This window comes from Harpia harpyja, chromosome 4, assembly GCF_026419915.1.
Source record: "Harpia harpyja isolate bHarHar1 chromosome 4, bHarHar1 primary haplotype, whole genome shotgun sequence".
NCBI lineage: Eukaryota > Metazoa > Chordata > Aves > Accipitriformes > Accipitridae > Harpia > Harpia harpyja.
The window spans coordinates 5,882,500-5,898,273 of record NC_068943.1 but is presented as its reverse complement, the minus strand read 5'-3'; the positions used below and the strand labels follow the sequence as shown (position 1 = coordinate 5,898,273).

The 15,774-nt window shown below is 43.5% G+C and overlaps 1 protein-coding gene across 10 annotated transcripts in view; it reads left to right on the top strand.

Moving 5' to 3' along the window:
* Positions 1-15,774, top strand: part of MBNL2 (muscleblind like splicing regulator 2) — a 113,613-nt gene that overhangs the window by 35,400 nt on the left and 62,439 nt on the right. For 8 of the 10 annotated variants that reach the window (XM_052785753.1, XM_052785752.1, XM_052785754.1 and 5 more), the window contains one exon: positions 3,758-4,624. The exons of the other annotated variants lie outside the window; for them this stretch is intronic. In XM_052785753.1, coding sequence (XP_052641713.1) covers positions 4,451-4,624 — 174 coding nt within the window. In that variant the 5' untranslated portion in view covers positions 3,758-4,450. The remainder of the gene's footprint in view (positions 1-3,757; positions 4,625-15,774) is intronic. 10 annotated transcript variants of the gene reach the window in all.

Sequence of the window (15,774 nt, the reverse complement as noted above, 5' to 3'; positions counted from 1 at the left end):
GTAACAGGGCAGGGCTTTGTGCTCACTTGCAACTCCTAAAGACACTGGCTGCCTAGTGTTCCTCAGAATGAGAACCTTTTCTGAGGGCTCCTAGCACCTGTGTGCTTTGCCTTGTTTAATAATTAAAAGGATTTTTTTTTTTTCCACTGGGATTTTTTTTTTCTTTTATTTGCTTACTTGGAAAAGGAGAAATGATTTTGTGGTTTAGAACAGAAAGAAGGTCTGGAGCCTAACACAGGCTCTTTCCCACTCTCTCAGGAGAGCATGAGATTGGCAAAAGCCTCCTACTGTTCCATGCCTTGCTAGCTTCCTGCAAAAGGGAATTGATGCTTATCTGAGAAGAGGGGTCTAAAGCTAAATAGTTTTTACAAATACATATGCATGAATTTATTTCACTTAGCATACAAAAAAGTGTATTTGTAGATGTGTGTTCTGGATCAATTCCATTGATCCAAGTATGTGAGAGACTGAAAATAAACAGCAGTAGTTGTAAAAAACCAAACAAAATTAGTTCTTTTATACTTATTAAGTTGAGCGCTTTCTTCAGATTCCATAAGAACTTTTTTCATCTCAGTTGTCAATGTGTAAGTTTTGGTAGTTTGTTTAGCTACGGTGGAGAGTGTAGGCTTGAGTTGGAATCGTTAATGACAATAACAAATCAACTCAAGAAAACCCCCAAGCAAACCGAAAAGCAAACCTTCTGCCTGGATAAGGGACCCTGTTGGTGCTGAAGGCTCTAGGCTGGTGAGATGTCGTTGGTTTTGGCAGAACAGCTAACTTTGGCTGATACATTGGGACACAAACAGAAGTTAGAAGTAGTGGAAGGCTCAGCAGAGTTCACGTTTGCTGGAGGCCCTGGTGTTCTCTCCATATGGGTGGGTTTTGCAACACATAAGGTCAGGGTGGGCTGCGATGTTAGTAATGGCCTGTGGCCTGGGAGGCATTTTATTAAGGATTATTATTATATTTTCTTCTGTAAATCCCATGTTTCTTTTCCCTCATTTACTTTCCTCTCTTTACCCAAACCACTAAATTTTCCCCTGTAACCATAGTCTCTTCTGCTTTCTGTCTAAAATTCCTTCTTGCCCTTCTCTCCCCCAGCGTTCACATCCTCCCTCCATCTTTCTTCCCCACCCATCTTATTTTTTCCTCATTTCCCATGAAGCCTCTCCCTTCCTTCCTCTTCCACAACCGGCCATTTCACTTTCCTACCTTCCACTCCCATTTTTTCCTTCTCTTCAGCTCTTTCCTCATATCTTGAACTCTACTTTCCTTGGTTCCTCCCATAATTTTTTTCCCCAGTTTGTCTTTCCTCTCCCTTCTCCTTGTATTGGTTCCCTCTCACGTTCAGGCGTTCTAGGTGGCATCTCTTCTTTCACCCTCCTGAAGCAGGTGATGGGGAGAGGAGGTATGGCAGCTGCCTAGGATGTGGCCGTGAACGCATAGGCCATGTAAGTGGTAGGGATGAAGCACTCCAAATTCTTCTGGATCCACCATGTTTGCACCTGCCTCCTGCTGAAGGCATGGCCTCCTTCAGAAAGGCTCTGTCTCTCCTAAGCCTGCACCAGTAGAAGCTGCTGAAGCACTCGGTGCCTCTTGAGAAATCAGATCGTGTCATTATTTTTGAACAAGACACAGATTTTTGAGACTATCTTTTCATGCTTCCCTTTCTTTAGAAAATCTTCATGTAGTAAGAAGGTAGGAAATAGGATGATGCTGTATTTCACTCCTCTTCTACCCTTCTGCCCCCAGCGCTTTTTGGTATTAATTCTTGCTGCAGTCTCATGCATCTCGTATGTGATTCTGTTGTGCACGTTTTTTTAAAACCATGGCTACTGCCATTTATATATCATGTGCTGTTTGCTTTGCCGCCATGTGCAATGTCTGGTTTTCTTCAGTCTTAACACCTACTACTTGAGAAATGACTTTGTCAATTTTAGTAATATGCAGCCCGGCAGAGTATTACTACTTGTGACTTTCAGCAGTGTGCAGTATAACATTTACCCTTTTCCCCAAATCTCCATCTGTCTCCTACATCTATTACTGAAACCCGTTACTGACATTTCTGAATTGGAATGGGCGGCTCTAGGGAGAATATTTCGTCTTTTACATTTAGGCAGCTAAATCATCAGCCCAACAAGCTATCAGCTCAACAAGCGCTCGTGGAGAGGCCCTCCTTGTCTTTCCCCCTCTCTTTCCCTTTCATCAGTTTTCAGTATTTTCTCACCTCTTCATACGTTTTCAGCTTAACCTCACTCTTCATCAATGCTGTGGGACAACTTTGATGGAATATTTAATTTCAGGAATATTTAATTCATGTACTGTACTACAGTTGTGTAGAATTATTTAAAAATTTACTAATTCTCTTGCAACTCGTTGTTCTCGATAACCAGGTAAAGCTAGCTAAGTATCATCCAGATCCATCTTACTGCATGTTGGACTTGAAACTGAATTTTTGAGCAATTAGCATTGCATTACCTTTATTCATGCTAGCAATAGCAAATTTTGGTGTAGGTATCAGTCACGTAGTAAAATCCGTTCTGGTAGCATTACGAAGTAATAGAAAAGCCTTTTAATGTGAAGACCTGGAAGTCAGAACTGGAATCTGTTCCTGAAACTGTGTGTGAGTAATTCTTACTCACATTACTAACAATACTGACTTCAATTAAATCAGATGAATCCAAGCACAGAATGGTAATTATTCTGGCATGGGAAAGCTGTCAGTGTTTTTAGAGCTATTTTTATTGATGCATTTTAAAACCTCAAGTTATTCCAGTCCTTCCCCCTTTCTTTATTCTTGCACAAAAATAATCTGTCAACTGTTTCTGGCTGGTATCTGCGGAGTGAAAGCTGTGTTCCTTTGAAGCTGAATAGAAGGAAAGATCATGTCTGTGGTTTCGCTGTCTGTCTGCGTATAAAATATAGTCATTTATTAGAAAATATTTATAATATCTAACCCTTTGATTTTCCGAGCTGTTTATCTATAAAATATCCTATGTATTTTATAGTCCCCAAATAGCTTAAGTTCCATATTTAAGTCTTAGATTTTGGTGCTGAACCATATATTTGTAAAGGTACATGAAAGCTAATTTAATCAAAGGAAAATTTAGATAAAGACTGCTTCATATTAGAAAGAACTCATTAGAGGATGATGACTTAGTGCTGAGCCCTTTCATGAAGCCTTTATGAAACAGCTGTTAGCTTAACAGGGAAACTAACTCTATTTTCTGGATATGGAAGGCTTTTTCTCTCTGTAATTTTGGAATGACAATTTTTTGTTTTGTTTTTTTTTCCCTTGAGAAACAGGGAGAGACAAAAAATCTGAACAGAATCCTACTGTCCTCATTTCTCAGGAGGAACAAATACCAAGTAACAGCTTATAATGTAGTAACACAATCTAAAGGGCCAAATGATAAATTAATGGAAACGGGTTCTTGTATATTGTTTTGGAGACTGAGCATATTAGATGGAATTGTTTCACAACCAGCATGCCTAATTATTGTGTCTGCCACATTCATCTATTTAAGTCATTCCCAACTGTTGGATTGTTGCCTAGAATATTACTGCAATACGTGTTTCAACTGGTTATTCCCTTGTCACGCGTAACTTCACGAAGGAGGCTGATTTTTGTCTGGAAAAAGCAACGCAAGTGAGCATTGGCAGTATGTTTATAATATCTGATTAAAAGGGATGATAGGTTTCGTAATGTTGATTTGAATGAGTTGCACGTGAACTGATACTGTATTTGTTTTGTCAGGTCAGTGACTTAAAAAGTGCCTTTGTCAAGTCACTTTTATGAGCGAGGACTGCTAGGCCCGTGTTAATCCCGTCTTTGCCAGCCAGACATTGCCTTCACCTTACACCTGGCGGAAGATACCTCAGCTGTCTCCATTTGCCAATTAGTTGATGGGAAGCTGAAAGAAGAAAAAGAGGAAGAGGAATTATTATTATTGTTCCTGGGACACGAACAAATGACTGCATTGCTTTTCTTGTGTAATCAATACCAGCAAGTAACTGTCAGAGAACTGCTATTCTATCAAGGAGTGCCATTGCATTGAAGGACCTCGGCTTAAAACCAGTGCATCTGTGATACAATCAAGAAGCCCACGTGTTTTACAGACAGAAATGCGACTGAGCATGTTTTTTCCCAGCCAAAAGTCTACAAGTGGGACTTAATGATTGATAGCGATTGCTGATAAACTTTCTCTGTTTATTCTGCTTTGCGTGCATTGGACATCAGTAATCGTCCCCCACTTTTTTAACTTTCTTTTCAGTTGGAATTGAATTTTTTTTCGTTTTTTTTTTTTTGTGTGTGTGTGTTTTGTTGTTTTGTTGGGGTTTTTTTTTTCTTTTTTTTTCCCCTCTCCTTTCCCTTCGTCATTAGTTTTGGAAATTTCTTTGGCATAATTCACTTGACAGAAATTTACAAATTCGAAATCAGCTTTTCATCATGGCTTTGAATGTTGCTCCTGTAAGAGATACAAAATGGCTAACGTTAGAAGTGTGCAGGCAGTTTCAGAGGGGAACTTGTTCACGCTCTGATGAAGAATGCAAATTTGCACACCCCCCTAAAAGTTGCCAGGTTGAAAATGGAAGAGTTATTGCCTGCTTTGACTCCTTAAAGGTAAGAAAAAAAAAAAAAATTGCATGTGTAGTGAAAATGCTATTACATTGTACTGAAAGTAAAATGTGAAATGATGAGTTACAATTAAACCAGGTTGATCAGGAATTGATTTGTTCTTGGTAAGATGTGTATTAATACAAATGTTATTTGTCATAACTTTTATTTATTGAAGCTTTGAAAAGACTTCTGTCTAAGGATTTTCTTTTCAAGTGTCAATATGTTGTTTAGAAAAATTGCATGTGACTGTAGGATACAGGATTGCTTACAGCTGGTGGGACAATTGTATTGTCCTGAGTACATTTTCTGATTTATCATTGTTTCATGGCAAATGAAACTACACAGTGGCACAGTACCAGGCCATTGCCAGAGTCCTGATGAAACAAATCCTGTGGAAAGAGTGCAGATTCTTTAGTTTAAATCAGCGGAAGTAAGAAAAGTCTATCCATTACTTCAATTTTGACACAACAGGTTGTTTGCCCTTGGTATTGGGGACTCTCAGATAAGTTAATAGCATTGATAATTACATGTATGGATAGTGCAGATAGCAGCATTAGTTTAGAACAGAGTGAAGGGATTCTCTCCTTTGGAGGACATTTGGCAATTATGTTGTTAGGCCATCAACTTCGTCTGACTTCCTAATGACATCAGGCACGCTTTAGAAAACCATTTTAAAAGTTCTGTGAAAATACTTTGTGTACTGTATAAAAGAAGATTAATGACCCTGTGGGATTTGGGGAGTACACAGTGTTTTCTGTGATGATACATTTGTATTCTCATGTCAACAGAAGTAAAAAGCTTATTTCATATAAATAATTAAAGGGAAAAATTGAGCATTTCAGGTTTTGTTTTGAAAGTTTTAGTTATGGCTTTGTCTTTTGGGCATGGGAGAATGTCTTGGCTTGCTTTTTAAATTTAGCTCTGTAGATCAAAATTTCGGTTACACACCAAGAGCTCTCCTACTGTGAAATCATCAGTGTGAATGAGAAGAAAATTCAGTGTTATTTGAAAATGTTAATTCATTTGCATTATAACGTTTTTTTGGTGCGATGTGAGATACTGTACTAGGCATCTTTCTTCTAGGTTTTCTTGTTTCTTCTCTTCTTTTGAAGATTTAGAAGAAAGTAACTCGGGGGAAATGTTTGTGAGGGGGTTATGTTCTGTATATCCTGCAAGCCAGAACAGCACCTTTGGAGTCGCGGCAGTTTGTCATCGAGTGCTATTAATGACCTTAATCCATGGATTACTGCACGATAAACTGTAACAGCTTCTTTGTAGATGTTCTTGTATACTGGTTGTCTGCCAATGGGATAATTTTTTTTTTTTTTTTTTTAAGCGGGCAGGCTAGTGTCTGCAGCAAATGGCAATAATCCTTTTACAAAAAATAAGCAAGTCAGTAGAAGTTTTTTTTTTTAATACAGTTTTTAACTATTGTGAAGACTCGGGGCTGTGGCTGGGAGGCTGGAGATGGGCAGCAGGGCTCGGTCACCCCTGGGCTGGCAGGGTGGTGGGTTTCCAGTGCGAGAGGTGCTGCTGCTGCTGCTGCTGCATCCAGGCTGAAGTGGTGATGCGCCTGTCCTCGCTGCCCGAGGACAGCATTGCTCTCCCTGGCAGCGTAGGGAGCTTGCAGCAGAGGTGCCAGCTATTTGAGCTGGAGTCTTTTGTGCAGGGGTGGTTATTGCCCATGAATTGAAACTGGAGTCACAGCCTAAGCTAATAATATCGTGGAGAGAAATCCCGAGGGATCGCTGTGGATAACTTACTGACAACCAGCATCGTTGCTCAGTGGAGAGAAGTCCAAAACCGTGTAAAAAATGTAGTTAAGGCAAGCAGGCGTGTTTCGTCCTAGTGTGGGAGGGCATCTGCTCCGAGGGGCCAGCTCACTCCAGCCCAGCTCTGGTGGCTGCTCCGTCCCACTGCTCATCATCACCCTCTTCCCAGCTGGCAGAAGGGAGCATGCACCTGGGCTTCCCGTCTTGCATTTTCTAGTTGAGTCTATTGGGTTCAATTGCTGGTAAAGATGGAATTATACCAAGAAGCCAGATTGTGGCTTGAAGCAGCTGAGGTAGAGTTACAGGTTTGTTCCTCCCAACCCTGCTGCAGGCAGAGGGAGATCTGATAACGGGACGACAACGTCTTCAATTGCAGCTCCTTGCCGCCGAGCATGAGTCGGAGCTTTCGGTGTTTTCGGTGTGCCACCTGACCCCGCAGTGCATAAAAAGCTGTTAGGGATCATTGCGAGTGCATGCCTCTTGGCTGTATCAGCCAGTATCCTCGCAGCCATTATCTCCGTTATTCAGAAGAGTGTTTGTAAATTGCCGTATGTATGGCAAGAATGTGCCTGGTTAGCTCAGTTTGTTTTTACTGCCGGTTGAGGGATTTATGTCATTAGTCACATAAGTCCATTTGATGCGTAGCTTTCAGAAATACTGTTGTTAATCATACAGTTTCAGAATAAGGCTTTGGCACTCAACAAGCAGGATAACTTTTCATGTAAATAAACAAACAGAACAGTCTAGAATTATAGATAAAATCAGAATTTAATTAAACCAAGAGCTGTTTTCCTTGCTGAATGCTGAACTACACTTTAATGCAGGCAATTATTTAGAGTTTATTTACATAATATCTAGAGCTTTAGAGACTTAGCATTTTGACTGTCTTGCTTTGGTGTACCTGCTGTAAAAATAAATTATAGCGAGTACGTTGAGTCTCTTTCAATACACCTCTTCCTACTCAAAGACAGATAATTTTTTTAGTCTCAGATTGTGGTATGTGTTACATTTAGGTGGTGCCTGCTAGTTACAGCTGCTCCCTAAGAAGTCCGTCAAACACAAGATACAGCACAGGTTCTCCTTTACATGCTGATCGATCAAAAGAGCCACTATTTTGGGAAGGGACATCTACTCTCCTGCATGCCTTCCTTCTTTCCAGGGTAGACGAGGGAGCGTGGTATCAGTATCTGCCAGCTGGATCAGACTGCCAAAGCACCAGTATGGAGCTATGGGAGAGAGTCCAGCAAAGGGCCACAAAGATGATGAAGGGTCTGGAGCATCTTTCTTATGAGGAGAGGCTGAGAGAGCTGGGACTGTTCAGCCTGGAGAAGGGAAAGCTTAGGGGGATCTCATCAGTGTATACAAATACCTGCAGGGAGGGTGCAAAGAGGACAGAGCCAGGCTATTCTCAGTGGTGCCCAGGGACAGGACCGGAGGCAATGGGCACAAACTGAAACATGGGAGGTTCCCTCTGGACATCAGGAAACACTTTGTCACTGTGAGGGTGACGGAGCACCGGCACAGGCTGCCCAGGGAGGTTGTGGGTTCTCCATCCTTGGAGATGTTCAAAAGCCATCTGGACGTGGTCCTTGGGCAACCAGCTCTGGGTGGCCCTGCTTGAGGAGGGGGTTGGACCAGATGGTGTCCAGAGGACCCTTCCAACTTCAACCATCCTGTAACTGTGTGACCAGAAGCATCTTCATGCTGACTTGCCTGTAGCCTCAGGGTTGTTCTAAGCTAGCAAAAGCTGGTGTTGGGACTGAAGGAAATAATGCCAGCCAGGGACACCTGCCTCCGCGCAGTGCCACGTCCTCCTTTGTGCTCCCACCACTGTCTTTGTGACTGTGCAGTGCACCAGGTTGGGAAATTGATTGTGGTTAAACTTAAGTCATTGTAGTTGCTGCTGACACAAGGGAGAGGGGCTGTGTGGCACCAGCAGAGCACTCGGTCACTTCTGCAGGTGACAGTACTGTGGCCTTAGACCAGGCTTCTGGAGCAACATGATTGCATCAGAATCCAAATTTTCCTGTATCAAAGAAGTATATTTGTAGGTCTGTTGGTTCCAAGTAAAAGGTCAACAGAATTTAATGGACCCTGTTTGCTTTTAACTCAAAAGGGATTTTTGGCTCTGAATACCTGTCCTTGCAATACTTGACTTTAAACCCAGCGAAAGTTGCAACAGCAACCCATTGGACTGATTACAGTTTTGAGGATCCAAAATGCTCACTGGTGAAGACTGTCTGGGCTCTGAATATCCTTCATCTGTGAGATGCTCCAGGCGAGACAGAAATAGCTGAAGACTAATGAGCCTGGTTCAGATTCAGGCCAGAAACTTGCTGATTTCAAGCCAGGTTCTGGCGCATGGGCTTCTGAGATGTGGCTTAGCATTTGTTTCTCACTCTTTGGTGAAGGACAGAGCCTGGTCTGTTCTGAACAGGGCATTTTTGGGGTGTTAGGAGAATGTAGGTGGATCATTCCGGTGTACTGATGGATGATCGATGCAGCAGTCAGCCAGATGTGTGCCCATTACCCAGTCAAAATATCGCCTCCAGTGATGGGGCTCCCTCCAGCAGAAGCTCCCCGTGACTTGGCCAGCCGGTGTGGCCACGTGGGCACACCTAAAACCCTACCAGGCAAGTAGCTTCAGTCAGCTTAATGTGAGGATGAAAGTGTCTCTGAGCTAATCTGGTTGACTGTGCCTGAGGTGAATGAAGGGATACTTGCCCTGCCGGTGGGCAGGAAAGCGGAGGATGCTGAGGAGGCACTGCCGGAGCATCGTCTGCCGCCTTAAACCCACCTGAAACCTTTTTGGAGCCCTTGCAGGCTCCCCTTTGGATGCTGTAGTATTTGTGTAGTGGGAAAGGACTGTGGAGAGGCCTGTCTAACTGGGAAGTTTGAATTTCAGAACTGCCGTGTTTATATTTTTCAAGTAGCTGGGTTCAAGTAGCTTAATTTAAAAGTGAAGAACCTGGATATATAACACTTAATATATCACATTTAGATCCCTCCAAGTTGGACACTATAAGCAAACCCATTTTCAAGGCTTTCTTGTCCTGCTAGTAGTAAAGAACAAAATCCTTTTAAAGGAATACTAATATATAATATAATGTCTGGGGACAAGAACAAGCAACACTTTGTTGTATTTGAGCTGGAATTAAAAAAAAAAAAATCATTAAAATGAATGGTGATGTCTAGGAGCGGTAGAGAGGGGAAAAGCTTTGCAGATAAGAAAATATGATCATGTGCATTTTGCTGGGAGTTGACTCATGTTTACAGGCAAGTCTGGGTTTTAAATTCTGGTGTTGCTTCTTGACTCAGATTTATACTCTTTCTGCAGGTCAGCTACTACTAGAAGGATATGTTGTCTAAGCTAATACAGATAACAGGACATATCTTGAAGATACTGTCATTGCAAGTTTTATGATGGTAACAAGAAAACGAAAGCTTCTGTAGGGCTACAGATGGCTTTTTCTGTATTTTTTATCTATTTACTAGTGTCTAAACACTTCGAACTGTTCTGTTTATTGAGCCAGCAGACTAGTGAAACTGTTCATTTGCATTTTCATGAAAGCCTTTAAAGAATATGCCTATCTAGTCTCATTTGGCACCACAGAATAAAAGGTAATTGAAAGCTGTACACAGAGACCTGTTTACCAAGTTAAAAGGGTTCCAGGAAAAAAAAAAAGAAATTTTAGGAACATCCACTTTGTTGAAATATCTGGAACTGTTTAAGATGGCCTTAGCAGAAAGAAAAGTCTTTGTAAAGTGAGCAGGCTGTTTGTAAAAGAGTGAGCTCAGGGTTGGGATGCAGTAGGTAGTCATTTGCCTTCCTGTGATTCTTTTGTGGGTCTCTAAATGCTTTACAAATGTCAAGAACTCAGGATCATCTCACACTTTGAAGTAGGTGATACTTGCTCTCACTTGGCAGGTAAGGCAGTCTGGATAAGCACCGTATGCAGAGGGGATTGGCTAGTTTTGTCTATACTAGAAAGTATTTAAATGGGTGTTTATAGTGTCCTAGCTGGCTGAATTTCTGCCCATCGCCTGGTTATGTAGCGTGACACTGTTCGAAGACAAGGTGAGTTCAAGGGCTGTGCCTACAGCTGGTGGGGAAGAATGACTGAAACGGGCAAACTCATTTATCCTGGGCGACAGAGTGGCTTATGCCTTCTGGGCCCGTGGATTTTGCCTGCTTTGCTGCCCAGTGACCCAATTTCAGCAGGATGGGAGGGTATCGGCTGCCCTTCTCAGTAGTTGTGGGCTCTGGGGATGTGGAAGTTGCAGGCTGAAACCTTCCAGGTGGGGGATGCAGAATCCAGATCTCGCTCTTCCTGCAGAGCAACAAGTTCGGTCGCATCCTTTCTTTTTCGCCCACCTCTGTTTTTTCTTGTAAAAAGTCCAATAAACTACAGGTAGTCTGAGAACACCTGGCAGAAGCTTTGGTGTGTCTTAGCTGCTGCAAAGTGTGGGCATGAAGACAAAGTGTCAAATCAAGGCCAGTTTTAGATGACTGAGAATTAACTCTGCAGACTCTGTCTGTATTCAGAACAGCAGTGGCCACCCTGGGTCAGACCAAAGCCCCATTTAGCCCAGTGACCCAGTAATGGCCAGGAGTGGATATTTAGGAGGTGGTGTGCAAACATGCAATGGCTTTCTGGAGTGCTCTCCTAGCTCCTGGTGGTGTGCTGCTCAGGGACACTGAGAGCCAGGCGTAATAGCGTTGTACTTAATAGCTCTCAGTGACAGTCTTCTGGATTTGTCACGCTGCTTTTTGAACCGTGTACACCTTCAGTACCCACAGCATGCCGCAGCGAGGACTTCCACAACTTCACTACGTATAGCGTGGAAACCAACTTCTCTGTTCATTTTAAACCTCCTTGTCTCATGGATACCCCCAGTTCTTGTATTGAAATCCTGTGAATTGTCCTAAGGATGAATCTGGGTGGGTTTTTCTTCCACTGACTTCTCTCTGGAAGTGGCATGTTTCTCCCCAGTGAGTTCAAAGGAAGTCTCATGAGAAAAGACTCATTGTTTTAAATCTACTCTGTGAAAATACTGTTCCCAGGACAGGTATAATTCTTGAAGGCACTGCTTTTTCATGCTCTTGAGATTTTTTTAGCTCAGAATAAAGTGCAGGGTGTCAGATGCTGCATGAAATTATGTCATCCTATTTCCTGAGACTATATTTCACCTTATACCTAACCCGTGCAACTGTGAGCTGCTGCTAAAAAGAGATGGTTACATCCAGTCCTGTGTCCTATCACAGCTAGCTCCCATTTTTTATTTCTGTTCGAGTTATCACGCAGCTGTGCAACTTGTTTGAATTGATCCAAAGGAAAGGAAAGAAGTGCATTAAATTTAAGATGAAACTATGAATTTAGGCAGCAACATCTAGCATAAATTGAGATACAATGGGGTTTAAGGGGCATCTCTTTCTCAAGACCCCCCCCTTATCTCTGAGTTTAGGGACTCTTAGTATTCCCTGCATCGTCAATCACCTGTTTGTGTTTGTTTTCTGCAAAAACCTCTTATTTTTATTTTCAAGTGTTCTCCTGTAGTCCTCCCAGCATGCACAAGTTCCTTTAACACTTCCTTTTTCCTGTTTGCCTCTCTCCCTCTATTCACGTAGCTGTCTCCATGCCAGCTCTTCTGGCTTAACTAAAGGTGGGGTTAAAAACCAGATAGCTAAACTGCTGGGCGGACACCCTTAAAAATCCATGAGCTTGGCTTAAATGGGTTAGGAGAGAGTCAAACAAAACTGAAATAAGCCTTTAACGGTTGTGTTACGTGGTGTTTAGCTTTTACGTGAACGTTTGCTCGCTGCAGAAGGGGCTGTACCACTCTCTAGGATTTGTCCCTCTTTTGGGAGGGACGTTTCTCATCTGTTTCAGAGCAAAGTCCGGAGGCATGGCTCAGCCCCGTCTCCTGCGGTGCTTAACCCGCAGGAGCTCCCGGCGGGCTGCCCCTGCAGCAGAGGGGCACTAGCCATCAAGTCAACTTGGAGGAGCAAGTCCTAACCTGCTGCCACTGTCTCTGCCCTCAAACTGAAACTAGGAAAAGCAGAGAAGTTGAACCAGTTGACGTTCATTATGCAGGCTGTTAGAAAAGCAGGCTGTCTCCTTCAGGCCCTCTTTTGTTTCCTCATTTGTCTTTCTCAGCAGCAGCACTGACAGCACAAAGCTGTCCTGGCTGTCACTAGTATCCCCTGTCACCACCTGACACTGTCCAACTTTAGACTTGTGCACCTCGATTTAAATTGATATAAGTTACTTTCTCAAAGAAGAACCCGGTTGGACACCTGATCACACAGCTACCCAGACCCTCCTTCCCTCTGAAGGTGTGGGAAGCCCCTCTTCCCAGTCGCGCGGTTCGGTGGCAGAGCCTGGCGGTGGTCAGAGCAGATGCCTTTCACAAGCAGGAGACTTGTCGCAACAGCTTGTGCCTCCTTTGGCCCGTTAGGACCGCCCGATGTGAGCGAGCGGGTGTTTACCAGCAGTTTTCACTGTTTCAGTGTGGTAGAACTTGCTGAGCAGGTTGCCTGGCCCCTGGCCTGGGGAGGAGGATGAGTGCTAGGAGCAGAAATGATTAAAAGAAAAAGCAGTTAAAGAACAGTCACTGAAGGACATAATACAAATATACCTTCTTGTTCACTGAATCGTGTTGTCCTGAGGGACTAAAAGAGTATTTAGTAGTTCCTGGGCAGTGGTCTTGCTGGGTTGAATTAACTCCTGGAGCTTGCTGCTTCCAGAAGCCCCAGTGGAGACTCGTGAAGAGCATTCCCAGGTAGTCTGCCATACCTCTTCATCTCGGATGCCGCTGCCACTTGGTTATCAGTCTAAGTCTTATTACATAAAGAGCAGCAGCTAGGCAGACTAGTTAGAGCTGCAGGAAACCTTGTGTGAAAGGGCATGGTGTTTGGCAGATGTTCTTCAGATTTTCGGGCACTTGGGGGTGCTTCATATACCCATCGAGTCACTGTGTAGTTTTTGTTGCTGCACCAACCTGTGCTCCCCTAAGCTTTATAATAACCGGTCTGTGGGTGTAGTGAAGGCAAAATTCAGTCAGAGTCTCTGACTCATCCCATCACTAGGATTTTGAACACAAGAGCAATTGCTCGCTGCCCACTCCTCCCCCACGCTCCCTATTAACTCAGGTCACTCACTGTTCCCACAGGCTTGCTCTCTCCAGGTCTCCCCACCTACTCCTTTATTTTTCTGGCAGGTGGTTCCTCTTTGATTCCAGGCTCTTTTTTTCCCTTGGCCCTGCATATGTAGCTTTCTCTCAGCTCAGGCATCAGCTGTTCTTCCCAAGCTGTTATACTTCAACTGCATCATCAATACAAAAGGCAGGGTTGTGCTCAGATGCAGGGAGCTTCCTGATGTAAAAGCCTAGCAGAGACAAGACCCATGTTCCTATTAGTCCAGGTCATCCCCAGCACTGGAAAGATATTTTAAATCTAAAAAACCGAAACACAACAAGAATTGGAGAGTTTATTTGCAAGTCCTTTTGACAACCCTACCCCTCTCCCAACTCGTATCTCCTCATATGAAGACTGGCACCTTGTTTTTGAGGAGGTGGATTGTATTGGAAACCCATTGCAATAAAAGGAAAGCTGTTGTGGTTTTAGAGATGTTGGAACATATCATTGAAAGCTTGCTGTGAGGTACTCGTCCCACAGCTGAAATGTGAGAGGAAATCATAAGCATCTGCTTTCTTCCATTCCATTGATGTGTTTCTTGTGGCTGTGGGCATGCTGTGCCCCCCAGTCTTAGATTCCTGCAGGGTCTCAACCACAATAAAGAAGAAAATAATAACGGGGAAAAGAAACTCTTCTCATCTACTTTGTCTATGAGCTGTATGGCAAGGTGACTTGACTCAAGGGGCCAACGGAGCCGTCCTGCTCCCTGTGGGCAGCTGTAACCCTGCGGGCTCACGCATTGCTCCACAGCACGGCGCTGCGTGGGGCCGTGCTCCTGGCTGAAAGATGACCTGGTGCAGCCGCTGCAGTGTAGACGTACCCTTTTTTCAAGAGGCATTACAAGTTCTCAGCCCGTACTCCCTCCCGGGTTTGTCTGGCTTGAACGAGAAGGGATCTACGGTGTGCGGTGTTGTGGCAGCTGCATGGATGGCCTGGGTCAGGTCCTGTCCACAGCAAATAAATACATATTAAAGTGATGGCCTAATCTAGAAAGTGATCTGAGAAAAAAAACCCCAACATTATACATCTCTCGACTTTCACATGTTACATCTAGCTTAAAATGTTGCCACCTCACCTGCATGTCCCATAGGCCAGACACCTTTTAAACTTTGTAAAAACCTAATTAATTTACTTTTGTTTGAAATTCAGTTTGGGCCTTGAGGGCTCTGCTGTGAAGCTGTACGTCTGACTGAACGGGTTCACGTACCATCTTACATGTTGTCAGTAGAGGAGCTTACCACGTGTCGGTCTTGTGGCACCTGTGAAGATACACGGTGGCCGTAAGAACAGTTCAGCTGTGATTCAGAAGCTAACTGAGCTGCTGGGACCTTCTCTGTTGGTTCACAGTGAGCCAAAAAAGAAAATCTAGCACGTCAGACGTGAGACCAAGCCCCACTGGCTGTTGTCAAACAGGCCCCTAGCCTTCGCCCCCAGCGGAGTAAAAAAACCTCAACAAAATACAACGTTTTAAGCTAGATGTAACATGTGAAAGTCGAGAGATGTATAATTTTTTTTTTTTCTCAGATCGCTTTCTAGATTAGGCCATCACTTTAGTATGTATTTATACGCTGTGGATAGGACCTGAATCTTTGGACCCGATTCAGTTGCCCAGAGGCATCTGATACTCTTTGAGATGCCCTAGAGTGCTCTTGATGGCTTTCTAGCGACATGTCGGAGGAGTGTGTCATATCTGCTGGCACCACGCAGAGGTCCAGGATGTCCCAGCGTGCTCCAAATGGTCCTGCTGACTCCTCTATGGCAACAGAGTGAAGCCCTTCTCAGGAGGCAGCGTTAGCTCTTGTACTAACTGGAGACTCTGATGTCAACTGCTTTGAGTAAAAAGGTGGACAATGCATTTGCCACAGTGATGACCTGGCTCAGAGGAAAGCTGGGGTATAGGCCAAACCCAGAAAAAACTGTCTTCTGTAGCAGAAGAATGCCCTTGTGGAGACCAAGAAGGGGATGAACATTTTCAGTGTGTACTTTGTAGTTCACCATGAGTAATGCTAACAGCTAATGTAAACTTATTAATTTGAAATAGTTGTGACCCATGTAACTGGGCTTGTCTTGCTACCTGTGACAGAAAGGAAAATCTTTCTAGGCACAGGGATGCTATGACAGTGAACTTAGTCTATTTAAAAATAAAAAGATGGGCAACCTTTTGCAAATTTAAATTGAATAGC